This window comes from Taudactylus pleione, unplaced genomic scaffold (genome assembly GCF_031769625.1).
Source record: "Taudactylus pleione unplaced genomic scaffold, aTauple2 ptg000451l, whole genome shotgun sequence".
In the NCBI taxonomy this organism is placed as follows: Eukaryota; Metazoa; Chordata; class Amphibia; order Anura; family Myobatrachidae; genus Taudactylus; species Taudactylus pleione.
The window spans coordinates 774,135-801,796 of record NW_028284853.1 but is presented as its reverse complement, the minus strand read 5'-3'; the positions used below and the strand labels follow the sequence as shown (position 1 = coordinate 801,796).

The 27,662-nt window shown below is 40.8% G+C and overlaps 1 protein-coding gene across 1 annotated transcript in view; it reads right to left on the bottom strand.

Moving 5' to 3' along the window:
• Nucleotides 1-26,486, bottom strand: part of LOC148505497 (uncharacterized) — a 71,022-nt gene extending 44,536 nt beyond the window's left edge. The window contains exons 1-17 of the mRNA XM_088448117.1: nucleotides 26,460-26,486; nucleotides 21,521-21,632; nucleotides 19,602-19,621; nucleotides 18,303-18,398; nucleotides 17,581-17,602; nucleotides 17,471-17,501; nucleotides 16,844-16,925; nucleotides 15,551-15,700; nucleotides 14,796-15,004; nucleotides 14,186-14,277; nucleotides 13,580-13,686; nucleotides 12,891-13,240; nucleotides 10,834-10,937; nucleotides 10,007-10,122; nucleotides 9,434-9,619; nucleotides 7,744-7,958; nucleotides 7,128-7,225 (exon numbers count right to left, since the gene is read on the bottom strand). Coding sequence (XP_088304243.1) covers nucleotides 7,128-7,225; nucleotides 7,744-7,958; nucleotides 9,434-9,619; nucleotides 10,007-10,122; nucleotides 10,834-10,937; nucleotides 12,891-13,240; nucleotides 13,580-13,686; nucleotides 14,186-14,277; nucleotides 14,796-15,004; nucleotides 15,551-15,700; nucleotides 16,844-16,925; nucleotides 17,471-17,501; nucleotides 17,581-17,602; nucleotides 18,303-18,398; nucleotides 19,602-19,621; nucleotides 21,521-21,578 — 1,936 coding nt within the window. The 5' untranslated portion in view covers nucleotides 21,579-21,632; nucleotides 26,460-26,486. The remainder of the gene's footprint in view (nucleotides 1-7,127; nucleotides 7,226-7,743; nucleotides 7,959-9,433; nucleotides 9,620-10,006; nucleotides 10,123-10,833; nucleotides 10,938-12,890; nucleotides 13,241-13,579; nucleotides 13,687-14,185; nucleotides 14,278-14,795; nucleotides 15,005-15,550; nucleotides 15,701-16,843; nucleotides 16,926-17,470; nucleotides 17,502-17,580; nucleotides 17,603-18,302; nucleotides 18,399-19,601; nucleotides 19,622-21,520; nucleotides 21,633-26,459) is intronic.
• Between the last annotated feature and the right edge of the window lie 1,176 nt (nucleotides 26,487-27,662).

Here is a 27,662-nt window from a genome sequence, read left to right as displayed (position 1 = left end):
CATAAGTAAAGGGCCGGCTGGCTTGACCGTTAAGGGTGCTGTAACCCCCGAAAGTACACTCCAGTCCAAACCAAAAAAAATATTATTTTCTGTGTTTGTGAATTGTGTGCGCAGTAGTCGCACGTGCATCAACAAAGTAGTGCCAAGCGTGCGCCTGTGTCATAAGTAAAGGGCCGGCTGGCTTGACCGTTAAAGGGTGCTGTAACCCCCAAGTACACTCCAGTCCAAACCAAAAAAAAAATTATTTTCTGTGTTTGTGAATTGTGTGCGCAGTAGCCGCACGTGCATCAACAAAGTAGTGCCAAGCGTGCGCCTGTGTCATAAGTAAAGGGCCGGCTGGCTTGACCGTTAAGGGTGCTGTAACCCCCGAAAGTACACTCCAGTCCAAACCAAAAAAAAAATTATTTTCTGTGTTTGTGAATTGTGTGCGCAGTAGCCGCACGTGCATCAACAAAGTAGTGCCAAGCGTGCGCCTGTGTCATAAGTAAAGGGCCGGCTGGCTTGACCGTTAAAGGGTGCTGTAACCCCCGAAAGTACACTCCAGTCCTAACCAAAAAAAAATTATTTTCTGTGTTTGTGAATTGTGTGCGCAGTAGCCGCACGTGCATCAACAAAGTAGTGCCAAGCGTGCGCCTGTGTCATAAGTAAAGGGCCGGCTGGCTTGACCGTTAAGGGTGCTGTAACCCCCGAAAGTACACTCCAGTCCAAACCAAAAAAAAAATTATTTTCTGTGTTTGTGAATTGTGTGCGCAGTAGCCGCACGTGCATCAACAAAGTAGTGCCAAGCGTGCGCCTGTGTCATAAGTAAAGGGCCGGCTGGCTTGACCGTTAAGGGTGCTGTAACCCCCGAAAGTACACTCCAGTCCAAACCAAAAAAAATATTATTTTCTGTGTTTGTGAATTGTGTGCGCAGTAGTCGCACGTGCATCAACAAAGTAGTGCCAAGCGTGCGCCTGTGTCATAAGTAAAGGGCCGGCTGGCTTGACCGTTAAGGGTGCTGTAACCCCCGAAAGTACACTCCAGTCCAAACCAAAAAAAAAATTATTTTCTGTGTTTGTGAATTGTGTGCGCAGTAGCCGCACGTGCATCAACAAAGTAGTGCCAAGCGTGCGCCTGTGTCATAAGTAAAGGGCCGGCTGGCTTGACCGTTAAGGGTGCTGTAACCCCCGAAAGTACACTCCAGTCCAAACCCAAAAAAAAATTATTTTCTGTGTTTGTGAATTGTGTGCGCAGTAGCCGCACGTGCATCAACAAAGTAGTGCCAAGCGTGCGCCTGTGTCATAAGTAAAGGGCCGGCTGGCTTGACCGTTAAGGGTGCTGTAACCCCCGAAAGTACACTCCAGTCCAAACCTAAAAAAAAATTATTTTCTGTGTTTGTGAATTGTGTGCGTAGTAGGCGCACGTGCATCAACAAAGTAGTGCCAAGCGTGCGCCTGTGTCATAAGTAAAGGGCCGGCTGGCTTGACCGTTAAAGGGTGCTGTAACCCCCGAAAGTACACTCCAGTCCAAACCAAAAAAAAATTATTTTCTGTGTTTGTGAATTGTGTGCGCAGTAGCCGCACGTGCATCAACAAAGTAGTGCCAAGCGTGCGCCTGTGTCATAAGTAAAGGGCCGGCTGGCTTGACCGTTAAAGGGTGCTGTAACCCCCAAAGTACACTCCAGTCCAAACCAAAAAAAAATTATTTTCTGTGTTTGTGAATTGTGTGCGCAGTAGCCGCACGTGCATCAACAAAGTAGTGCCAAGAGTGCGCCTGTGTCATAAGTAAAGGGCCGGCTGGCTTGACCGTTAAAGGGTGCTGTAACCCACAAAGTACACTCCAGTCCAAACCAAAAAAAAAATTATTTTCTGTGTTTAGCCGCACGTATATATCAAATCGATATAACATAAATGGAGGACCAAACTTTCTCCGATAAAAATAAAATAGAGAAAGATCAAGAACCACTTCCTCCTAGTGCTGAAGCTGCTGCCACTAGTCATGACATAGACGATAACATGCCATCAACGTCGTCTGCCAAGGCCGATGCCCAATGTCATAGTAGAGGGCACATACAATCCCAAATGGCAAAGTTCAGGAAAATGACCTTGAAAAAGACATTTAAATCAGCTGAAGAGAAACGTAAACTTGCCAATATGCCATTTACGACACGGAGTGGCAAGGAACGGCTAAGGTCGATCCCTAGTATGTTCATGACTAGTGGTTCAGCTTCACATGACGATGGAAGCACTCCTCCCACTAAAAAAATCAAAAGAGTTAAGCTGGCAAAAGCACAGCGAAGAACTGTGCTTTCTAAGAAGATATCACAAATCCCCAAGGAGAGTCCAAGTGTGGTGGTGGTTGCGATGCCTGACCTTCCCAGCACTGGACGGGAAGAGGTGGCTCTTTCCACCATTTGCACGCCCCCTGCAAGTGCTGAAAGGAGCACCCACAGTCCACTTGCTGATATGCAAATTGAAGATGTCACTGTTGAAGTACAACAGGATGAGGATACTGGTGTAGCTGGCGCTGAGGAGGAAGTTGGCGAGGAGGATTCTGATGGTGATGTGGTTTGTTTAAATCAGGCTCCGGGGGAGACAGTTGTTGTCCGTGGGATGAAAAAGCCCATCACGGTCATGCCTGGGCAGAAGACCAAACATTCCACCTCTTTGGTCTGGCAATATTTCTATCCAAATCCGGACAACAACTGTCTTGCCATATGTACCATATGTAAAGGTGAAATAAGTAGGGGTAGGGACGTCAACCACCTAGGAACATCCTCCCTTATACGGCACCTGCAGCGCGTTCATAAAAAGTTACTGTCAAGTTCAGAAACTTTGGCTCAGACCGTAAGCAGTCCAGGGACACCTAAATCCCGTTGTCCTGTTGTATCCAAGCGCCTGCAAACCACACCGTCAACTCCCTCCTCGTCAATTTCCTCCTTAGTCAGGATCGGAAGTAGTCCTGCAGGCCATATCACTGGCATGACTGACTCTCCTATCCGGGATTCCTCCGGAGGATCCTGCATTGCTACGCCTACTGCTGCCGCTGCTGCTGTTGCTGCTGCTGCTGGGAGTCGTTCATCATCCCAGAGAGGAAGTAGGAACACCACTACTTTTACTAAACAATTGACCCTCCAACAGTCCTTAGCGAGGAGGATGAAGTACGACAGCAGTCATCCTGAAGCAAAACGTATAACTGAGGCCTTGACTGCTATGTTGGTGTTAGACGTGCGTCCGGTATCCGCCATTAGTGCAGTGGGATTTAGACAATTGATGGAGGTAGTGTGTCCCCGGTTCCAAATCCCGTCTAGATTCCACTTCACTAGGCAGGCGATACCGAGACTGTACAGAAACGTCAGAAAAAGTGTCCTCAGTGTCCTGAAAAATGCCGTTGTACACAATGTCCACTTAACCACGGACATGTGGACAAGTGGAACAGGGCAGACTAAGGACTATATGACTGTGACAGCCCACTGGGTAGATGTATCACCTTACGCAGCAACAGCAGCAGCGTCACCAGTAGCAGCATCTCAGAAACGCCAGCTCGTTACAAGGCAGGCTACGCTGTGTATCACCGGTTTCAGTAAGAGGCACACCGCCGACAACCTCTTAGAGAAACTGAGGGAAATCATCGCCCAGTGGCTTACCCCACTTAGACTCTCCTGGGGATTTGTGATATCTGACAACGCCACCAATATTGTGCGGGCATTACATCTGGGCAAATTCCAGCACGTCCCATGTTTTGCTCACACAATAAACTTGGTGGTGCAGAATTTTCTGAAAAGCGACAGGGGCGTGCAGGAGACGCTTTGGGTGGCCCGAAAAATTTCTGGCCACTTTCGCCATTCAGCGACTGCGTGCCGAAGACTGGAGCGCCAGCAAACACTCTTGAACCTGCCCCGCCATCACCTGAAGCAAGAGGTTGTGACGCGGTGGAACTCAACCCTCTATATGCTTCAGAGGATGGAGGAGCAGCAAAAGGCCATACAAGCCTATACATCCACCTATGACATAGGCAAAGGAGGGGGTATGCACCTGACTCAAGCGCAGTGGAGAATGATTTCCGTGTTGTGCAAGGTTCTTCAGCCCTTCGAACTTGCCACACGTGAAGTCAGTTCAGACACTGCCAGCTTGAGTCAGGTCATTCCCCTCATCAGGCTTTTGCAGAAGCAGCTGGAGAAAGTGAAGGAGGAGCTAAGACGGAGCGATTCCGCTCGGCATGTGGGACTTGTGGATGAAGCCCTTCATTCGCTTTGCCAGGATTCCAGGGTGGTCAATCTGTTGAAATCAGACCACTACATTTTGGCCACCGTGCTCGATCCTAGGTTTAAAGCCTATGTGGTGTCTCTCTTTCCGGCCGACACAAGCCTGCAGAGGTGCAAAGACCTGCTGGTGAACACACTGTCAGCTGAAGCGGAACGTGACACGTCAACGGCTCCTTCTTCATTTTCTCCCGCAACTGGGGCTGCCAGGAAAAAACTTAGGTATCCTAAGCAACCCGCTGGCGGTGATGCAGGGCAGGCAGGACCAAGTTTGGACATCTGGTCCGGACTGAAGGACCTGGCAACAATTTCTGACATGTCTACTGTCACTGCATATGATACTGTCACCATTGACAGAATGGTGGAGGATTACATCGGTGACAGCATCCAAGTAGGCATGTCAGACAGTCCATACCTGTACTGGCAGGAAAAAGAGGCAATTTGGAGGCCCCTGTACAAACTGGCTCTATTTTACCTGAGTTGCCCCCCCTCCAGTGTGTACTCCGAAAGAGTGTTTAGTGCAGCCGGGAACCTTGTCAGCGAAAGGCGTAGGAGGTTGCTTCCACAGAATGTGGAGAAGATGATGTTCATCAAAATGAATTATCAGCTCTTCCAGGGAGACCAGCCTCCAGAACGTACAGAGGGACCTGTGGTGGTGGATTCAAGTGGGGACGAGTTAATACTTTGTGAGGATGAGGATGTACACACTGAAGAGGGTGAGGAATCGGTGGATGAGGAGGATGAGGATGACATCTTGCCTCCGTAGAGCCAGTTTGTGCAGGGACACATTAATTGCCAGCTTGTTTTGTGGGGGCCCAAACGAACCAATCATTTCAGCCACAGTTGTGTGGCAGACCCTGGCGCTGAAATGATTGATTTGTTAAAGTGTGCATGTCCTGTTTATACAACATAAGGGTGGGTGGGAGGGCCCAAGGACAATTCCATCTTGCACCTCTTTTTTTCTTTGCATTATGTACAGTTTGGGGCCTAGTTTTTCTAACTGCCATCCTGTCTGCCACTGCAGTGTCACTCCTAGATGGGTCACGTGTTTGTGCCGCCCACTCGTGTCGCTTAGCATAGTCATCCAGCTACCTCGGTGCAACCTTTTGGACATAAAAACACTATTGTGAGGTGTGAGGTGTTCAGAATAGACTGGAAATGAGTGGAAATTAAGGTTATTGAGGTTAATAATAGCATAGGAGCAGAAAAACCTACAAATTCTGTGATTTTAGCTGTTTTTATGCTTTTTTTCAAAAAAATACAGATCCAAAACACAAAACCCAGAACCCAAAACACGGAAGGGTGGTTTTGGCAAAACCAATCCAGATCCAAAACACGAAGAAAGATCCAGATCCAAAACCAAAACACAAAACACGAAAAGTGGCCGGTGCACACCCCTAATATATATATACATATATATATGTGTATATATATATATATATATATACACAGTATATATACATACTATGTATATATGATAATATATTAATTACATATATATTATAATATCTGTCTATTCACCAGGTCAAATCAACATTGCAACTGCCCTGGCGCTCTGTCCCAGCGCTGCTGCTAATCAAAGCAGAATCCCTCCATGATGGCCAGCCGGGAGACAGGGAGGAGGAGTAGTCGGACTCTGCTAGCGCCAACTCCGGACATGGAATTAGAGATGCAGGGGATGGGAGAGGGAAGCAGGCAGTGTGAGGTGCAGGGGATGGGAGAGGGAAGCAGGCAGTGTGAGGTGCAGGGGGTGGGAGAGGGAAGCAGGTAGTGTGAGGTGCAGGGGATGGGAGAGGGAAGCAGGTAGTGTGAGGTGCAGGGGGTGGGAGCGGGAAGCAGGTAGTGAGAATTGACTGGTACTCCCGTGTAACCACAGGGACAGCTGCGTCCGGTGCCCTCCTCTTTACCTCTCACAAATGTGAGGGACAAATATATAGCAATGGCAGTAGGCGGCACACAATGTTGCATGTCTGTATATTTGTTTATATACGATGCCCTGAGTGTCGCCTACTGCCATTGCTATATATATATATATATATATATATAGTCATAATCCAGGCATGTGGGATGCCGGCGCTTTGACTGCTGGCTCTGGAATCCAGACACCAGTCAATATCCCGGCACTGGCATCCTTACTATGGTAAATAGTGAGGTTAGGGGAAGGGTTAGGCGGCACTAGGGGGAGGGTTAGGGTTATGAACTAGGGGAGGGTTAGGTTTAGGTTCCGGTGGGAGGTTAGATTTCAGCACTATGGGGGAGGTTAAGTTTAGGGTGCAGGGAGGGAGGGTTACGGATAGGTCAGGTGTCGGTATCCTAACCCTGTCGGAATTCCAGCATCGGAACTCTGACTGCCAGGATTCCGAGAGCTAGCATCCTGTACTCAACCCACATATATTTATATACATATATATATATGTGTATATATACAATGTGCGAGGGTAAATCGGCACTCGCAGTCCAAAGGAGGTATAAAGATGCCCAGGTGCCCTTCCAGAGGGTAGTGTAGTAATAGATGTTTAGTCAGTGCTAGGACAGACAGAGGTGGCACTCCGGGACTTTAGAGGCAAAAGATAATTTACTTGAAATAGACCAAAGTTTCAGAGCCCACCCGCCTCTTTTATCAAGGTATATAAATACCTTGACAAAAGAGCCGGGTGGGCTCTAAAACGTTGGTCTATTTCAAATAAATGATCTTTTGCATTTAAAGTCCCGGAGTGCCGCCTCTGTCTGTCCTTGGACTGACTAAACATCTATTTATTTAACATTTGTTTTCCAAACACATTGTATCTGGTGCAAATAATTTTGCTTAATTATCTTTCATACAATATCTGATTCCACTTGAGTACATGTCCACAAAGTATCTAATCAAATCCACAAATACACTTACTATCTGACGTGTCTCGAAGGCTGCCAACTATCCAGTTAGCTACATCATTAATTGTGTCTTTGCTCATGTAAGTAAACTCGTTGTCCAAGCCCTGAACCCTAAAAGAGAATTGCAAGAAAACATTCCAAACTGTCCAGAAAACTGTAGTAAACAAGATCTAAAACTTCCTCTAAATTCGCTGCCAATAATTAGTTTGCTTACAGGTTGCTACAATATGTAAGGCACATTCTGGACTCTGTTACTCTGGTACATTTCTATTTATCTCCCCTGCAGGACTTCTCTAGAGCTGCACATCTTCTCTGGAACTCGCTGCTTCTTTTACCTTTAAGCAGATGAATCTATGATTTTTCAGAGAACCTTAACCTGACTCTTCTTAGCTTCCTGATTTCCTAAACAATGCTCTTTTAAACCTGTCCCTCACAAAGCCCATAACACCATCTCACATGCCGCCTTCACTTATTGCCTCCTTACTTTTGGTCTGTACTTGGAAGTCTATGCAAGTTTTGTGAATTAAGCAGCTGAGCTCTGTATACAATGCTGGAGCCTTATAATGACCAGATGTTCATTATGACACAACACCTACTACTACCAGTCACTGCACCCCATTGCTACTTACACTGATTGGCTGCTTGAGCAACCCCCAACCACATTGCCGGACAAGTATGAAAGCTCTTCACTGGTAATGGATGCCACATATATTGACAAGTATTCATTGAACCAGATATACCAATCATTTTGTGTGAACCCAGAGAACTGTTCCACCAGTATAGACCAGAAACCCTTCAGAAGCAGGCTGCGGACTTGCACGTTTACAATGAAATTTATTTGCAGCTGTGAAAAAATAAACACGTACATAATATTATTATATTATTATAGAAAGCACTTCCTCAACCTCATCTGGGACGCTGCTCCCTTTAAAACTTTAGCACCAGCTGGGCTCCTGTCCCATACAGGCCTCACAACTTTCATGCCCATACACCTTTGTTGTTAATTTATCCTTGCCCTTACACCAAGTAATGACAAGGCCGTCACCTTGCAATCCTATGCCTCCACACAACTGAGTCCTCTGCACCTCTCAAGCTTCAGCTCCATCTAGATCCCACACCATCATTTGCATCTTTTATGTAGGTCTCCTGACCATCAACATATTTACATTATCTAGGACCACTATTCCACTTCAGTAACCACTATGATGTGCCCAAGATAGCTGCTTCCCCGTTAGATGTTTGTTTATATCACTGTTCTGTAATTCCCCACTGTATATACTGCTTCTATGAATTGCTCATCCCGCCCTCTGTAACCTATGTAATGCGTCCAAGGTGGCTGTCTTATCTAATACTTTGGCATAACGAATAATCCATAGATTCTAGTGATTCCATGAGTAATCTGTCTCCCAGTCTTCTACATATTTCCACAATTTGCTTCACATATCCATGTATTGTCCTCATTGCCCACTGTAACTTATGTACTGCACCCAAAATGGCTGCTTTACCTAGTACTCTTGTTGATAGGATACTAATGCTTGGTCCTGTTGATTTGGTATGGAACTTGTATCATATATCTAACTTTAATATTCTCTGGCTCCCCCCATTATGTGTCATCTCTTCCAGACATTGCCTACTCCACCTAGTATAGCCTATGCTGTGTGCCCAAGATGGCTGCCTTGCCTGGTACCTTGTGAGTAGGATAAACAATTAATGTAACTGATGACAGAAAATGGCTACGACGCCTCTGTATATTCATCATGGTTCTGTATTTTTTGCATTAAAATTATTTTTTTCTGCTAATACAAACCTCTGTTTTGTGTTCATAGTTTTTTTTGTATTCTCTGCAAATGTTAAGCACCTCTGTAAATGTTAAGCAGCACCTCTTATTGGAGAAAAGCACTATATTTAATAAAATGATTATTATTTTATACAGAGGTGAGTTTGACAATACAGTCATCCCACAGGGGCCACAAATCTGTGTGTTTCCTAACATTGACAAGCTCGGATTGCCTAGGTTGTCTAGTCCCTCCTACTTCAAAGTCTAGCCTACGTACTGTATAAATATGCAAGGCTTGGTAGTGCTTAAATGCTCTGTACTGATGATCTGATCAACTTCAGGTTACTCTACAACTGTATGCTTCAAAGCTGGAAACACACCTATACAAAATATCAACATAGATGATGGCAAAAAGATTCTTCGGCAAATGCATCTTAAAATCAAAGCATTAGATTTAATTTTAACACTGCAGTACATTATAGAGCCTAATTTAGTTAAGTACAGCTAGTCATTGCCTGAATTATTTTACATGCACCACCCACCTCGGTCAGACGGAAATTCAGTTGGATCAGAAATCCTTGTAAATATTGAATATTCTTGTATTTGAAGAAATTGGTTATACTTGAAACACGTGACTCATAGTGTATTGGGTTTTCATCAGTTAGTATGTGCGTCTCTATAATCAGATCCACGATCTGGTTAATGTTCAAATAGGAAATTGCTTCATACTACAGGGAGGAAAAAGGAAAGTGTCAATGCAGTATCCATTTTCTGCACAAAACTAGGAATGCATGTTTCACTTAAAAGTTAAAATTTTAAAAATTCTGCTGTAAATTGAAAAAGTATCTATGATGATATCTGTGAAATATTTAGCCAAGTACACGGCCAGTGGGAGAATTATTCCCCTCCCCCCTTCCCGTTACTAGGGGCGTGGCTAAGCATGTGAGGGCATTTACACACCCCATTGGGAATACAAGACCCCACTTTACTGTACATGTTTTAAGTGGGCGTGGCCATGACATCTTGTGTTCATGTCTGTGCCTTATTGGTAGCTTGTGCCCGAGTAACTCCCCCTCTTCTTAGCACCCCTGAACAAGTACATAAGAGCATCTTACCCCATCAAAGTTATTGTTGAGTTCGATCAAGCTACTATAAGACGCATATTCGACAGACATCCCAAAGTTCTCCTTTACCCACTGTTCACTGGAAAGGCCATAGGTGCATCCGGAACCTAAAAATGAATATAACACAATCGTGAAGAGAATAGCGTTTTAATATTATACAACCAGTTACATTTCTTAGTAAGAATAGCATTCAAGCATACAGTAAGTGAACAATTATGGGGGGGGAGGGTGCATAATGACAAGTCCTTAAGAAAAGGCCAGTGGGCCTTAAAACGTCGACTTATATGTGATGTTGTAATACAGTATAACCTTTATTCACTATTATTGGAGTGCCGCCTATTTTTTCATCTGGTGTGCTACATAGCAAACACCGGATAGATCTTAGGTATACATTACCTAATGGGAACAGGAAGGCACCTGCACTTCATCTTTCTTTGATTTAGAGTGCCAAACTAAAAACGCTATATATATATATATATATATATATATACACACTCCCAATGGTGCAACACTCCTGGCGCTTAAAGAAATCACTTATACTGGCATCTCAGATACAGCAACGTTTCAGTGCATGTTTATTAGCACTATCATCAGTAATTGTATTTTTGTATTGTGCAATCAGTTTGTTATGGATCTTATAGGACAAATTTATAGGAGAAGCAACACCAGCAATGGTAGCCATGGTCAGTATTCGTGTTTTTGCGTATACAGTACACATGCCCAACATTTACAATGGCATCCACTCCTATAATGAGATTTCCACCAGAGACCTACACTATTAGTTTTCTGTTTCCTATGCTGAAAATTATATCTCTTACCTGATTTTTTTGCCTCTTCCTTCAAATAATCCCGTCTGTGTCTGTACAGTGACTCTTTGACATCATCAGACAATTTGTCATATGCAACGTCCACTGCTTGGTACCTGCAGGGAGCATAACATGACATAACAACAGTTATATGATCGATGATGACATTGGTGTATGTTGCAAGGTTGCAATCAGCATTGTTTGTGGAAAAAGTTTTCTGGTTTCTTTACTAAATAAACAAGATGACCGGCTAACATGTGTATGCCACACCTGTCGGTGTGAAGGCCTCTATGCCAACACACACAGTAGTCTTTCAATGGAAGCAGTGTTACCCAGTTGGGGGATGAGTGCAAACATCTCACCAGAGTCATGTCTAGCTAGCTATATCCTGTTTGCGCACAACCCCCCCCCTCCCCTTGTTTTATTAAATGCACTTTAGCATAATAGAGACACAAATCACTACATTCTCACTATAATACGGAACAGATCATGAAACATGGGTGTATCAAAGGTTCATTCTAATGTTTTACTTTGGCCACATCTGCAAATAAGACTATTTCAAAATAGCACAGCAGGAGTTGCATAAAAAAAATATCATCTGTGATACTGGTAAGAAAGGTTACTGTTCCTCAAGTGTACACAGGATAAGGTGTTTCCTCTACACATTTCCCCTGCCGGACCCTTATTTTATTTAAAAATCAAATGGGCCACACTGAGTCTGTGCAGTATCATCTCATCACTACACGCAAAGCAAGTGCTTTACTGATGATGTCCATCCAAATGACCAAAGACATACAATCTATACTGTAGACTGTAGTACTTGTGCACAGTGGTCCTGCCTTCCACCCACTTATTGTCCCTGATTGTTTATTGGTCTGAAGGAATTGAGTTCATTCAGACCCGTTCACTATGATGCGAACGCTCATAGCTGCCGATAGTCACTTTAATGCGCATGCGTACGCATCGCAATGTACATGCGCAAACTAGTGCGAGAGATCGGGAAGCGGTCGCTCTTTGTGTATATACTGCCCAGCAGAGTGAGTGACAGGAGAAGCCGTTTGTGGGTGGTAACATGGTCAGTCTACTAGAAACGGGGGAGTGGAGGTGTGAATGCAGACATGCCTGAATGTTTCAACGCCAATTCATAGGTGTGCATAATTAACAGCCATCGTCATAGTACACGTCACTGGGTTGTATTTCACACTGAAGTGATTGCAGTGCTTGCGGCAGGGTATAGTCAACCTCAAGCACTGCGCTCGCTTCCGATGGTACCCGATGGACCAATGCTTGCTTACACTTCCTGGAGATGACATGCTCTAGTGGGCATCTGCATACACAAAGTGATCGCACGCCAAGACATAGTGGGCATGCTAATGCCTTGCGAGCGCCTGCCATGCCGTCACTTAGCCGAATTTACATACGCTGGGAGCGAGCGTACGCATCTAGCTAGCGGGTCTGAATCAGGCCCTGAAATCGGATTTAAATGACTGACTAGAGTAGGTTTAGGAATTTCTTCAAGACATTTGCATTACCACTTCTTCAGCTCCTAAATTTGCACTTGACTAGAGCAGGGTTGGTGGCATGTCTTGAAAACATGAATGTAACCCCTTATCTAGCTCTTATTAACTACACTTGACTAGAGTTGGGTTGGTGGCATGTCTTCAAGACATCTATGTAACCACTTTTTCTGCTCTTATTAACTTTGTACTTGACTAGAGCAGGGTTGCTGGCATGTCTTGAAGACTTCTATGTAACCACTTCATCTATAATTAACTTTGCACTTGACTAGAGTTGGGTTGGTGGCATGTCCTCAAGACATCTACGTAAACACATATTTGGTTCTTAACATTGCATCTGACTAGCGCAGGGTTGGTGGCATGTCATCGGGATGTCTACATAGTCACTTCTTCTACTCTTATTACCATACAGTAAGAAGCTCATATAAAATAGTCTTATTATTGAACAACAAAACATAAACTTCCTCTTTGATCAAATATATTTCTACAGTGACTACTACAATCTATAGCTAGAAGTACTCAACAGAGCATATCATGCATTTTTTTACTTACAGGTTTTGGAATTCTGAGCAGGACTGGGGGGCAAACAGTTCCAGGATGGTCTCATTAACAGAAGCATAAACAAAGACACTTATTCCTTGGAAGATTGTTTTTAGTGATGGCTTGCAAACAGAATCATCAGCACTGTTTACTTTTACCATTGTGCTCTGCAATAATTTAAACATAACCTCGGTGTTGTACGAGTTGGCAGATAATTGGCTCAGGAAACTGGTTAAGAAAGTAAAGTCCTTGGTATCAAGTAGGTTTAGCACATCTGAGGACAGTTCAAGGCTATTGAATGCTTCAGTTTTATCAGTGTATTGTGCCAATTGGAAGTAAGTGAACACAGAAAATGCCGAGCTCTGCAAAGCAAAGAAATGGGTCATAAATTATTTTAAGAAGATCGGAAAACATGAGGAATGTGCTTCAAAGTCTGAGGAACGACTATGAAATATTTTATTATACTGTATCATACCTTGGGGGAGATGTACTAAGCCTTGGAGGGATATAAGGTGGACAGAGATAAAGTACCAACCAATCAGCTTATAACAACAGTCTGTAAAATGACAGAATATGACTGGTTGGTACTTTATCTTTGTCCACTTTATCTCCAAGGTTTAGTACATCTACCCTCATATTTTATTTCAAAAAGTAGTAGAAGAGAATGATTTAGATTTAATGACTGATTATTGGAAGCTTACCCATTGTTGTTCACCGAAAGCAATGACAAGATCATCATAGTTTACATTATCTAGGAAGCTCTTATAGAAGAATGTGATTGATGTTGCTAGTGATCCTTTAAAGCAGACTAAAGAGACAAAAGAAGAACAATTAGTCTGATGATTTGATGGTGTTAATAAATAAATTAATTCAGTATTATAAGTTATAAAATGTCATCTTACTATATTTGACCTTAGCTCTAAATTTGAGTTTACGTTTCATCTAAATAAAAAGGCTCTTCCAGCCCAATTCACATATACTGCATGCAAATTAGGAGAGTGAAATCCAAATATGAATAATATTAAATATTTGTTGATTACATTTTATGTATTGTGTCATTTTGATGACTTTTGTATACTCTCTGTTTTGCTGACGATGTCTTCTTCATACTTGTTGGTCCTGTTCATCTCTGGAAATGGGAGCCCAGGCAAGGTGGACCTGGGCAGATTGGGTGCATAAACTGTGCCGGTATTTGGTACAGAACTGTTTTAAGCATGAATGTAAGGCTCTAACTAAACTTCCCTCTTACGTGGCATGACTGGGTTGGAAGCACAGTGGCTGGGTGGAAACTTTTTTCTATTACTCACAACGTGTCTGGATGAACTTAGTGATTCCCTTTCCAATCTCTTCTCTTGTGGCATCGTCTAATGTGGCTCTGGCCACATCCAGTGCTCCAACGCTAGAAGAAAGAAGGACCATTAGATATATGATTAGTCTACAAACATTGGAGCAGTGGTGTTGCATTAAGAGTAGTATAAACCAAAAACCTCACTAGGACCCAAAAGTGCTACACAGATTGGGTACTATATAGTCCCCCCCTCACCTTTCTTTACCAACACAGAAGTACCAGCGCAATCTATTAACCAATCAGTGGAAGCTTTTTAATGAGGAGGACAATGTCATGACATCTCTGAAAATCGATGGTCTCTAGTATTTAATATACAGGCACTGATGTTCTATATGTCCAAGGGACCCATCTTAGATTTTGCACTGGGGCCCAGGGTTCTTTAGATGTTTCACTGACTGGAGGTTGCCATGCTGGGACCAATGTCAATGAAAATGCAATCCAAAAACGAACTTGTTCCTCCAGACTGTTTGGACCTAGTAGACACTAAGGTGTGTGTGTGTGTTTGTGTGCACGCTAATGTATAGGGAATAGACACACTTTTAAAGACAGTTTACAAGGCATAAACTTACACGGCCTCTAATGCATCACATGCAACAGGGAGGCTGTATATGCAATCCATGATGTCAGAGTTGAACGCAGACAGAAGGAAGTACAATCTATTCTGGAACCAGTTAGCCAAGACACAAGCTGCAAAATTTTCTTCATCTTGTTGGAGTCTTTCCCACACTGCGTTTAACAGGTACAATTTCACTTGAGGTGTAATAGAAGAAGCAGGAATCTGAAAAACACAGGTGCATATAAATGAGATTATAAACTCTACTGTACATATGTGAGTCACATCACACATATGACATGTACTGTATGTTTAAAATGAAAAAATTATGTAAGATGTGGCTAATACATGGCTGGGCAGTCCCTTTTATTGCTGAAATACAACTCTTAAGTGTACAAGTGGGGGTGTGGCCCACACAAGCCAATCAAATTATTGCTATAAATTCTCTATTACATTCTATAAAATGATATTTAGAATCTGATTAGTTGCTATGGGGAACACCTCAACTTTTCCTGGTTAGAAGGTTTGATAAACATCTTCCTTAGTGCAGCATGAGTATTCAATCACAGATGTTGCTTGTCCAAAGATCTGTGCCATCAACCGGCATCTGCAACTGTTTTTATTCTTGCACCAGGCTGAGAACCCTAGAGGAGCTTCTGGCATGGGTGATTTGAGTTTGGACCAAGACTATCTAGGGTCGTAGAATCCACACACCAAAAATATAAAAATTAAAAAGAAGGTTTGGAACATAGAAGTAAGTGTGCAACTTACCATATTGCTAATCATGATTATGGTTGCCTCAAGGTCAGATATACTGATTTGGGAGATGAACAGAGAAAAAGCTGCTTGTGAAGTGACAGCTTCTGGTTGGAGGTAACATCTCAAGATTGCAAAATTGATGCTAGGTGAGATATTCTCAAGCTAAGGGTGGAAGAGAGGTAAAAAGTACCACATTACTACAGAGTTTATCGAGCATGACTTACAATAGCTACTATGCTCTATCGCAGTCTCAGCAAAAACACATCTGCAATGGTCACAGACATAGCATGCACAGATTGCCAATAAGTCTGCTCTTTAGCCCATGAACCACCTCATTCAAGATGTTTTGATGTAGGCACATCTGTTGATTAAGACTATGCTGCATTCTAGTATTCTCTAGCATTTTAAATGACCCCTTCTAAGTAGGGATGGGCATCAGTCAGGTTCCCTGTGGTCAGAATACAGATAGCGGCATACCGTCAGTTAGAATCCCGGTTGGAAGCAAGGAAAGTACCCTAAACCTAACCACTAACCCACATTTCCCGCAGCCTAACCCTATAATGCAGCCTAACCCTAGCCCTCCCCCTAGTGCCTTACCCTAACCCTCCCCCTAACCCTAAAACTTACTGTTCGGGATGTCAGCGGTCAGGATTCTGAAGCCGGGATTCTGGCTACTGTCAGGATTCTCTTACTATCCTACTAAACTATTGCACAGGCTGTAAAGTACACTACACCCAATACCCTTTTATCATGATAGTTCATTTATAGAAATATTTTTTTTTTACTTTTTATTGATCAGAAGTTGGAAACAATCCAGAAAGGTTATGGAAGCAGAAGTAAATCACATATAGATTCTGAATCTTCGAATTATAAAATAAACTGAAGTGAGCATAAGTAACATCAAATATACAACAGAAAGTAAAAAGTGCAATAAGGAAAGGGAGGGGGTTTTAAGGGTCTTCTCAAAAAGCTCATAAACATGAGCATTAGATAGGTTGATTGATATAGAAATATTTAGAATTTATCTGCTGCCTAATGCTGTCATTGAGGCAGTCATTGTTTTTATTAAATGTCACACCCCAGATGGCTTGCATAGACTACTTAAAGAAAACAAAAATAAAATTGCACTTAAATTAAAACTTGCACTTATCTGCTGGTTCTGAGCTTTCAAAAAAAATGTAACCTTGAAATGGGTAAAGCATCTCAAAATATAGAAAGGCTTTTGGTGAATCAATGGCAGGTCTTTGCTTTAAATGGGGGACACCTTTAGTAAAAATGGTGTATAACAGTCTTAACTGAACTCACTTTAGCGCAGCCAAACTGTAACAGAGAGTACGTGCAAAAATCATCCATTTGAAAATTTGGCAAAAGAACAGTTAAATCAACGCTGTAATGAAAAGTAAAAAACAAAAAATTAGTCACATCAGGTTTTCAAAATAATAATTAAAAAAAATACACAGTGTAACATCACTTGCACCCAGGGGACTCAGCCATTTGTGGGATGAAATAATATATGAGAATATAGCCATACATATGAATTTACTAGAAAATAATGACAGTCCTGAGGCTTAAGGCCCTTTCGAGCATATTGGCTAAACTAACAAAATGGTGGCATCTACTCTGTCAGTGATATCTCCTAGTGATTTGATAGTCTGAATTCTCATGGTTATTGCTTCAGCACACAAGATGGCCACCTCCATTGTGTGCATATAACCGGTTCTCTTTAAGGGGGAGATTTATCAAATTGTCGAGAGATATAGCAACCAATCAGCATCTAACTGTTATTTTCTAGCTCAGTCTGTAAATGACAATTAGAAGCTGATTGATTGGTATGAGCAACCTCTCCACTTTATTTCAGGCAGTTTTGCTGACCATGAATGTGCATTATCAATGAGTAGTATGGAAAATATTTAATTTAAATAGAACACTCACATTCCGGGCACTGATGAACATAGAGCTTCACCTGTGAAAAACAATAAAACATATTAATTTGTTTTAAGTATATCTGTGTACAATACAAAATCAATATTAGACATACTTACCATCTTTGGCATGGGAAGGGCACTAAAACAGAAAGAAAATAGATGGTAATTATTAAATTGAAGACAAAATTAGAATTGAAAACTACTTTATTTTTCAAACATTTAATTGTTTGTAATATGTTATCCTTAGTCTCTAGCAATATCAAGGTTAAAAATTAATTTAAAAAGTCATCGAAAATTAAGAAAATAATATAATTTTTATAAAGACACCTTCATGTTTTAGATAGTAATATGTATTACTTTATGCCAATAATAAAAAATGTTAGCTAAATTATTATTTTGTATTTTAAGACATTAGTTTGTAATCTCCATAATCAACTCTTTTTCTTTCCCTCTGTACCCTCTGTATTCAACCAAACCAAATGTGAACAGAAATAATCGTTCAAGAGCAATGTGTTGAAATGAGCTCACTCCTATGTAAAAAAAATTGGTAAGATTGAAGCAAAACAATCATGAAAGTATATTGGTGGAATGAGATTGACCTGCTATCTAATAGTTATTACTATAAATATGGGGTGAAATAAAATATTGACTTTTAATTTATAGACAAAAAACAGCATTTACAGCAAAGTGATTTACTGAAAATAGTAATACGAGGTGTGGTACAATGGGATAAAGGCTCTCTCAATGCAAGTTTTTTTTCAGAATTTTGTGTGATATATATTCCCCATGGTTCTAAAAGAAATAATAATAATACAGGAAGAAAATATAAAGCTTCTTACAGCATCAACATTATTTGAGAGTACAACGCCAGCTTCTACTGTTGTTTCAAATGTCAAAGTGGTTTTAACTTCTGGGTCTTTTGTTGTCATTGACATCTATAAAGTAGAATTCAATAGTATAAAGGTTAGCAAATGATGAGTTTTAAACAGTTGTACTGTAAGTTAGATCAAAAACACCAAAGGTGTTAGACAATATTCTATATTTTTTTGCTACTATTCCTAATCTGTTAATACATAACAGCTGAGGTCTACATTATAAAAAAAATACAAAATAAATCAGTGGGTCAAGGATTTTAAAAATAGTTAACTTTTATTTTAATTTGATATAATTTAATTGTCTATTGCGACACTTTACAACTATTCAAAGAACAATGCAAATTCAGTACTGTAGATGAGTGAAGAAGTGTAGGGGTAAAATTAGAGATGTGCGCGGACCCCCATGTTTTGGATTTGGCACAACCACCCTCAAATTTATGGTTTTGGTTTTGGCAAAACCACCCTCAAGTGTTTTGGTTTGGATTCGTTTTTTGATTGCTTTAAAATTTATGAAAACAACTACAATCATGTAAATTGGACCTGCTTGCATGCAATCCAAAACCAAGATTTGTTTTTTCAATCTGAGTTCCGAACTTACAACAGACCTGAGCTGGGACTCGGTTCTACTCGGAACCCCAAAGTGATCTGAGCTGGAACTCAATTTGACTCAGAACCCCTAAGTTCAGGTGGGTTCGCTTTTACGAAAATCGAACATATCTAGCTAAATGAGTCACATTTTGTTTTTATAATGAACTATTATTACCAAAAACATTCTAAATTCTAATATATGACCTGTGAAAGTTTACCAGGTATGATAGAACAATAATATCTTCAAAGATATTTATGAGATCTGTAAATTTTGCCACTTTGGTTCTTGATGTGTGGTTATTAGGTGTTTTTATAAAAGCAGAAATAAAGTCAATAAACAAGATTTAAAGTTTTTTTGACCACATGAATACATTCTATCTGCAGATTTTGTAGGCTAGGTAGATCATTTCCTGCGGAATAATGATATAATGCTATTTACTTATTCTAGAAAACTGAACTAAAGGTTACTTAAGATGTGTAGGCCATATTTTGTAAACAAGTTACACTATGTTAAAGTAATTTTAAAAAGGTTTGTTGCCATTTAAATTTCTTAATATAATGTTACAGTCATGAGAGGGGGTTTGAATATTTGTTATACGTTACTTTCTTCTTTTACATATTTTTATGAAAGTATAAACAGATAGAAGGGAACAAATATGTTTTCTTGATACTTACATCCCCATTTACACTGAAACCTAAATAGGATAAAACAAGTAAACATCAATTAATGTCCATTCTAAACAAAATAAACTTGCAGACAAGACACATAGCCTAAAGTATTAACTGGCAGGCTTGCTACAATATATATCACATAACACCTATTTACCTTTATTCACTTGGCCATAGCCTCATCTACAGTAGGATGAAGTGTGGAATGACCCAATCTCAAGCACATTGAGGACCCAGAATAACTATTTGTAACTCAATGGACAGTAAAACCTTACAGGGGTGGATGTAATAGCCTCTGAATTTGTGCAATGCCAACGAGTTACAAATCATCAGATGTTATATATTGCGATCTGACACAAAATTGCCAGACAATGTCTCAAGACACCATCCCAATTTTTATAATGCTGAAGATACAACTAGCCAGATATAACAACCAGCAATTTTGAATCTGACCTAAAATGCACCAAAAAAGTTGCTCATGTGCAACTATCTCTTCCGACATTGTGTCAAAATAACATAATTTTAAACCAGCTAGCCCTGTCAGCCTATGCTGGGGGTGTAAAAAGCATAGTGCCCCCCCACCCTGAATTTTCCATGAACAGAACTACAGTTTACCTGCCTGGGGTAATGGCGCTATAATAAGGTGATACCCAGCATTGGTTCCTGCTGGCCCAACCAGACCCAGGCCAAGTGGGCTTTGTTCTCTAGGAAAATTGTCCATGCAAAAACAATGCAGCTCCCCACACCACACTTTCAGGAGAAATCAGTCCGATGTTGATAGCATTTGGGCTTTTCCCACTTTCTAGGCCGGTAGGCGTTGGATAATATTTGGTTTAATATTACATTAAATATATTTAGTTACTTGTGCACTACAACTCCCAGCAATTTTAATAACTTCCAGGGCATGCTGGCACTTTGAGAACCACAAATGCCAGCATGCCATGGCTTCCAGGGCCCCATGCTATGTGTTTCCCTGCCCTAGTGCCACCAGCCCAGGCTGATGAAGCCTAGCACTGGTAATGGAAAATGAGTTACTTATTAAGGACGACTCGCTGATAGCACACCAGAACGTGTGGGTCTTTAACCCAATGCGCATCACTGGCAGGTTGGCTCCACTGCCCTATATGACTGTTATTATTGGCGATTTGGCAACAGTTGCCGAAATCTCGGTTATAAATGCACACCCTACTGCATCCTATCCTTAGCCGCTAGAAGCTGCCGTTAACAAGGTACATTCACCACATCCCATATTTTAACTATGATCACTTTAAATATCAATATGTAAATATCTCACAAGGGAGGAGATTTATCAAGACTTGAAAAGAGATGTGGAGAAGTTGCTCATAGCAACCAATCAGCTTCTGTCATTTTTCTAGCGCAGCCTGTTAAAGGACCGAAGCTGTTTGGTTGGTACTTTATCTCTCTCCACTTTATCACTCTCCCCTTTATCTCTCTTCAAGAACAGTTAATGCCTTTTACAGACGACAAACAAGGTGCTTCCCTACGGCAGTTACTGTTCAGAGGGGGAAGCATGGTCCTTTCATTTTCCATTTTCCCTTTAGGGTAAATCATTATTGTTTTAAAATTTGGCCTGAAGGTTGCTGGGAGAAAAGTAAATCAGCCTCATATTTTGGCCGCCTCCTCCATGCAGCGCAAACCTCTGCTGTCTATGTGGACAGTGTAGACGTCACTTCCTGTTCTCTTTCATTGCACTATTTGTCATCTGCTTGTTTTCCCCAATAAACCTAATGGTAGAGGGGGTACTAGTTGGTATTGGGTAGAGAGTCATGAGCGTATGGGTCACACATCAAGTATTTTGTGGAATATTCACCTCAATTGTGCAGGGCAATGACAAGAAGGCCTCATATTTTTTATTTCTAAAAAGTTCTGTAAAGTAAGACTGAAAAACCCACAAAACAACATACCTGAAAGCAGTAACCCTGCTATAAAAACCAGGACAGGTGACGCCTCCTTCGCCCTCATCGTTCCAGGCACCCTACCGTCCGGTCAACTCTTTTGTTCCGCTCTTTCTGTGGACTAAACATAATTACATTCAATTTAAAGAGCTTGTTTTACAGCTATACTATTACACTGACCATAGACTAGACCAACTTTCATCCAATCATCCGACTAGTTGGTTGGTTGGAATGAAATTCTGGTAATATATGGACAAAAACTGTTATTCAGACAAGTTGCTTAAATCAATCAGATTTAATCAACTTAACTAAACAACCATTTTCTGGTTTCTTTTGTTTAGAAGCAAATTTCTTATTGTCATTTACTCCCATACATTACCATATTTTCATACCAACCAACTAACCAACTAGTTGGATGGTTGGATGAAGGTTGGTCTAGAGTATGGACAGCTTTAAATAATCTAATTAAAATGAAAGGACTGCGACTATAAGTGGAGTTTTACTTTGACACAATATAGGTAAGACTTATCTGTTATGTTATCCACATATATATGGATGTAGCTAGTTCTACCAAACGATTATCTTTACCTATCTACTTGGGAAACCAGAAGTACCAGACTTGTTTTGCCAATCGGTCTTTGGCCAAAGAACTTGGTAAATGCAAGCAGGAAGTGGTGAAAAATATATTGGGTGGTGGGGGGGATTCAATTCCCAACACAAATATATAGTAAATTACTTTTTCATTCTTTTAACATTTTTTGTTGTTTTTGATAAATAGCCATTGGTTTGAGGAATTATTTGCTGAGATGAGAACTGTTGGCCCAGTTCTATGGACAGACCTGTTGGAGTTTCATAATAGAGATTTCTCTACTTCTGCTCCTGGTTTAGATGGGAGTGGTTGCATTGCACTTTAGTGCTCCCCCTCATAAAATACCATTACCAATATAATTAGGCCAGAATTTCATCCACACATAATTTATTTATGAAAATAGATCCAAAATCTTAATGCATTTGTCCTTTAAGGGCACATATGCCCAAGAACTGTGAGGGTGGGGCAGAAATGGCGCTTACAGTACTTCCCTCACCCCTGCTCCATATCACAGTCTTTAAGTTGCAGCTGCTTCAGAGAGTTGCTGCATATGGAATGCCGTGGCATGCTTCTTCAGCAGGTTTGGTCATTGTCGAGAACTCAGGATACTAAGGGCTCAATCCAATTAGGTGCTAGTTGCCTCATGGCGAGAGCACATGCAGCTGTAGGCCGCACTTACGGTACCTCCGGTCCCGCAGATGTTTTTACAGCCCCTCAGGGTTGCGTATAAAAATGTGCGAGTCCAGGGCGAGTTTGGAGAGCGGTGAGGCGATTTGCTGTGCTGTTGCCGGTGTTTCTATGCCTTTGCAACAGCAACTCGCCCTTTTTTGCACTTGATTGGATTGAGCAGTATGTAAGAACTGGCGTACAGTAATCATGTTGTGCCTATACTGTTTCTCCAAAGAGGAACGAAGTACAACTTTATTTTTACAGAGCAGCCACCCACACACTAAATGCTCCCCCTGCCCTTTTTGTGCCCACCCATATACCCTTTAGGTTGTTAGCTCTTGCGAGTATTGTCCTAAGTCCTATTGTCTCCCCTCTGCAGTATTATGTAACTTACAGGTTGTATTTATGTAATTATTTAAATATTTAGGTTTAGAAACTTGTCTAATGCACTTATGTAACTTTATTGTTTGGTGCTACAGAATCTTTACGGCACCATATAAATAAACTATAGTAATTAACAATAAAAAATAGACACTTTTTAGGTGAAGATAGTGCTTCAATTCATTGCTTAGTGGTTTTCAACAGGATTCAAGTTTACTTTCCTAAATTTGGGTACCGGCATAATGTTTAGATGAAACTAAATAAGGCACCCAGGAGAATGGTAATATTAAACTTGACAGGTGATACAAATAACTGCAATATATTCATTTCTTTTTTTTTTTTTAGATTTTATTGCTATTTCGACGCCATACAATACAGTAGCTGTCTAACTTTGGGGGAAATTTTTCAAATCTTGGAGAGAGATAAAGTGGAGAGAGATAAAGTACCAATCAATCAGCTTCTGTCATTTTAAAAATGGTTGGTACTTATCTCTCTACACTTTATCTCTCTCCAAGATGTGATACATCTCCCCCAAAAGTTTGTATTAGAAATATTTACTCAAATATGCACAACAGTTTTATGTTATATATTAAGGTGTGTAATAAAACAGAAACGTGATGAGTGTAGGACCTATTTTAATACACCTCTACTACAGATGATTTTTATTTTGCATGTGTACATTGCATCATGCATGTGTGCCTTTTTAGAATCTTTTATTTTTATTTCCTTTTGAGATTGATAACCATACACAAAGTAGATTAAGATAAAGGTCCGTATTCAGTTAGCGGCGAAAAGTGGGAACCCGCGAAAAAGTATCGCTGAAGACGTGATTTCGGCAGGCGGAAACTTATAGCCGTATTCAATTCCAAATAGTTTTCGCGTATGTAAAAACACAATGCAATGTGATAGGTGAAAAAGATTCGCCTATGAATAGGTGTTGAAAAAAAGTGCAAAATCTCTATTTTGGGGTGCAAAGGTGGGGAAACAACTGTGCACCCTTGGGACAGCCCCCCAAAGGATATCTGTGTCAAAAAACCCTAAAAAAGAGAGAAACACCCCAAAAAATGACTTAGAAAAAGGGGACAAAAAAGTGCAAAGTGGGGGTACAAACTTAAAAACTAGAGAAATAGACTTTTGGGGGGTCTGCAAGTAGAGGTGAGCTCTTTTTATTGCAGGTGCTTGTTTCAGGTGTGTTTTTAATGTTTTTAAAAAACTTTACTTTATCGACTGTAAACCATGCTTGCCCCATTTTCAAGTAGCTCAAATTTGACAGGACTACTTATTTTTTCCCCAAAAACACTGCTTTATGCTGTTCTTCAGCACTTGTGCAAAGACGCTACTTAGAAGACAATGACACACCTTAAGTACCCCAAATAGCTATATTAAGGCTATTCGGGGACATCTATATTGATCCCCAAAGTTAGTGCATCTTTTTGGGGAGTATCAGGCTGATTTCCCCATTTTTGACAGCACTTTTCGCCTGTTTGAGTTTCGCCGTGTTGCGTTTTCGCACCCTTAGGAAATGAATACGGCGAATAGCGGAGGCGCGCAAGAAAAGTTTTCACACCCAAAACACGCAATGTTGGCGAAATGTCCAACATGTGAAAAAGTATTGCGGGTGCGAAACTATTTGAATATGGCCCAATGTATGAAACTTGGACTTTTTTCCCCCCTTATCCCTGATTGCACAGCACTGACAAATAGGGATGATCTTTATGCAGTAAATAAAGAATAATGCGTGGGTTCATGCACTTCCAACGTTAAATGATATGTCACTGAGTAGTTCAATGACCATGTACAGTAACAGCACACGCTTGTACACCAACAGCTTTTATACAGATCACAGAAATCAGAGGGGTGTAATACAATACCTGTGGTCAGTGACACTTTTGTGAATTGTTCCACATAGCTGATGACATAATGCACCGACTATAAACTATGACATTATCAACAGGAGTTTATACATATATTAGCATGAACTGGTTTGTATAATAAGTTCAAATGGCTGCAAATACAACTCCAGAAAATTATCTGTACCGAGATCATGAACAAAATTGGTTTTGACTAAATTAATAATTTATTAATTTCATCATGAATACATTAAGTTTAAAACACAATGTCTTTTACACTGACACCCCCCCCCCCCAGTTTGGGGTGATTCTGTTACTCCGGTGGGGTATCTAGAATGAGCCTGTTGGGGTATCACAGCCATGCAAATTACATAAATCATAGATCACACTAACACTAATGAACAATGAGCAAACTTGCCTTTATTCCTCACTTTTGGGGGTCCATTCATAATGTCAAGCGGTCCCCAATAATTAAGTATCCAACTCGCTGCGAGTAGCAGTGGTGGATATATATTCACTGAAGCAATTCAACATTGCTCTGATGCGGAGACGGCTGATCAGAAAATCATTTGTCACCGCGATCCCCTTTAGGACTGGCGAGTCTGACAGGGGCGGAGATCCCTCTTCTCAACCCGGGATTCCTTTCTTATGAGAAGGAGCAAACGCAATCCGAAGATGGGGAATGTTCCCACAGTTAAGATTTTAAAATTATATACCTAACCTGGATACTTTGAGGATTATATTGCGCTGAAGTGCATCATTGTGTATACGAGATATATATATATATATATATATATATATATATATAAAATATGATATCTCTTGCATCGCCTTTATAATGAATAGACCCGAACCTTAATTTCTACAAGTAGGTGAACATAAAAATGTGAACTTTCACCTGCTTTTGTAGAAATTAAGTGATGATGAACGTACCCCTTAATGAGCAAAAAACGCAATCTGTCACTGGTATTATGTGAATTCTTTCATACAAATCCATTGAATCGAATAAGTTAATTAGCATTGAGTTTTATGCAACACAACAATGCCCTTTAGATTTAGGGTTAAATTTACAAAAGTGAGAGTTTTTAGAACTGAGTTTTAGAAGTGATGGTTGCCCATAGCAACCAATTAGATTCTAGCTATTATTTTCTAGAAGGTGCTAGTTAAATGTTAAGTAGAATCTGATTGTTGCTATGGGCAACATCACTTCTAAAACTCTCACTTTACTAAATTTACCCCTAAGAGTCAATAAAATACAGAGACCAATAAAGTTGTAAGAACAAGTGAAATCACATGCTTTAAGAATTAGAAAAAAAAAATGTGACGCTTCTTCCAATAATAAACGTTTCATTTAATGATAATACATCACTATGCTGTAAAATCCATCACACTGTGCATAAAGGCAAAAGCCTGTTTGCACTACGTAGATTAAAGCAAACAATAATTCCAGATCACTTACTGTATGGGTCCGTCCTTGCACCTGTTCTTGGAACTAACTGCAGTGCACTGGTGGTGGGGCGAAAATGTAAACTGTACTTATAGTCGGACTTTAGGCTAAGGTTTACAGGTGAGTTATGCTGCTAGCTATTTGGACAGCAGTCAAAAGACCCAGCCCAGGTAGAGGCTGTTCTGTGTGTCACTGCATTCCTAGCATGTATCCTTAAGACATATTAGAGGACACTCTCTGGCCTTAGAGATATTTCTGTGTCCCTACCCAGGACCTGAGGGGTTAAAGACAAGGGATGAAAAATGACAGCAACACATTCCAGAAGTAGGGGAGTATATAAAAAAATAAAATAAATATATATATATGTATATACAGTATATATATATATATATATTTATATTTATATGTATATAATGTGTACTGAATATATATATATATATATATACCCTGTATATGTATTTCACAACAAGGTGCAGCACTCAGGTTGACAAAGTATACAGACTCAGCAGGTATAGCTACTGTACCAAAGTTTCAAGCACCTTTAATGCCATGTCATCTGGGTATAAACGACAAGTGAATCTATCTTACCTTATACACCATCACCAAGTGCACAGCAGCCAGTGTCCTGGTGTCCCTTCTGTTGAGGCACCCTCCGAAGACAGCATCGCGGCACAGTGCATTAAATAGTAAAATTGATACAATTAATCAAGTATATAGAGACTGGCTACGACCGAAGAAGAAAAAGATTGATTTTTATTACCATGCAGTATCTCTTGGTGATTATATATATAAAAAAATTGCCAAGATAATTCTGTGTACGTAATACGCCAACTATTGGCAGATTCAATACATCTTGTAAGCGCTGGATCGCTATTCTGAACAAACGGTCAATCGACTTAATCCCTTTGGTTATTGAGATGTCGAAAAATGAAATTGAATTGGTGAGCTTTCCAATTCTGGGGTCTATGGACCTGATTCAGACCCGCTCACTCGCTAGGAGCGATTGTCGGCCATCTGCGCATGCGTCTAAGTCGCAGTGCGCGTGCGCAAACTAGCGTCTGCGATGTACAATCGAGCGCTCGTAGTACACAGACAACACGCTACTTTGAGTGACAGATTGCGCCGTTTGTGAGTGGTAACAGGGGAAGGTGCTTGTGAATGGGGGAGTGGTTGTGCGAACGCAGGCGTGTCTGACCATCAGAACGGCGTTTAATG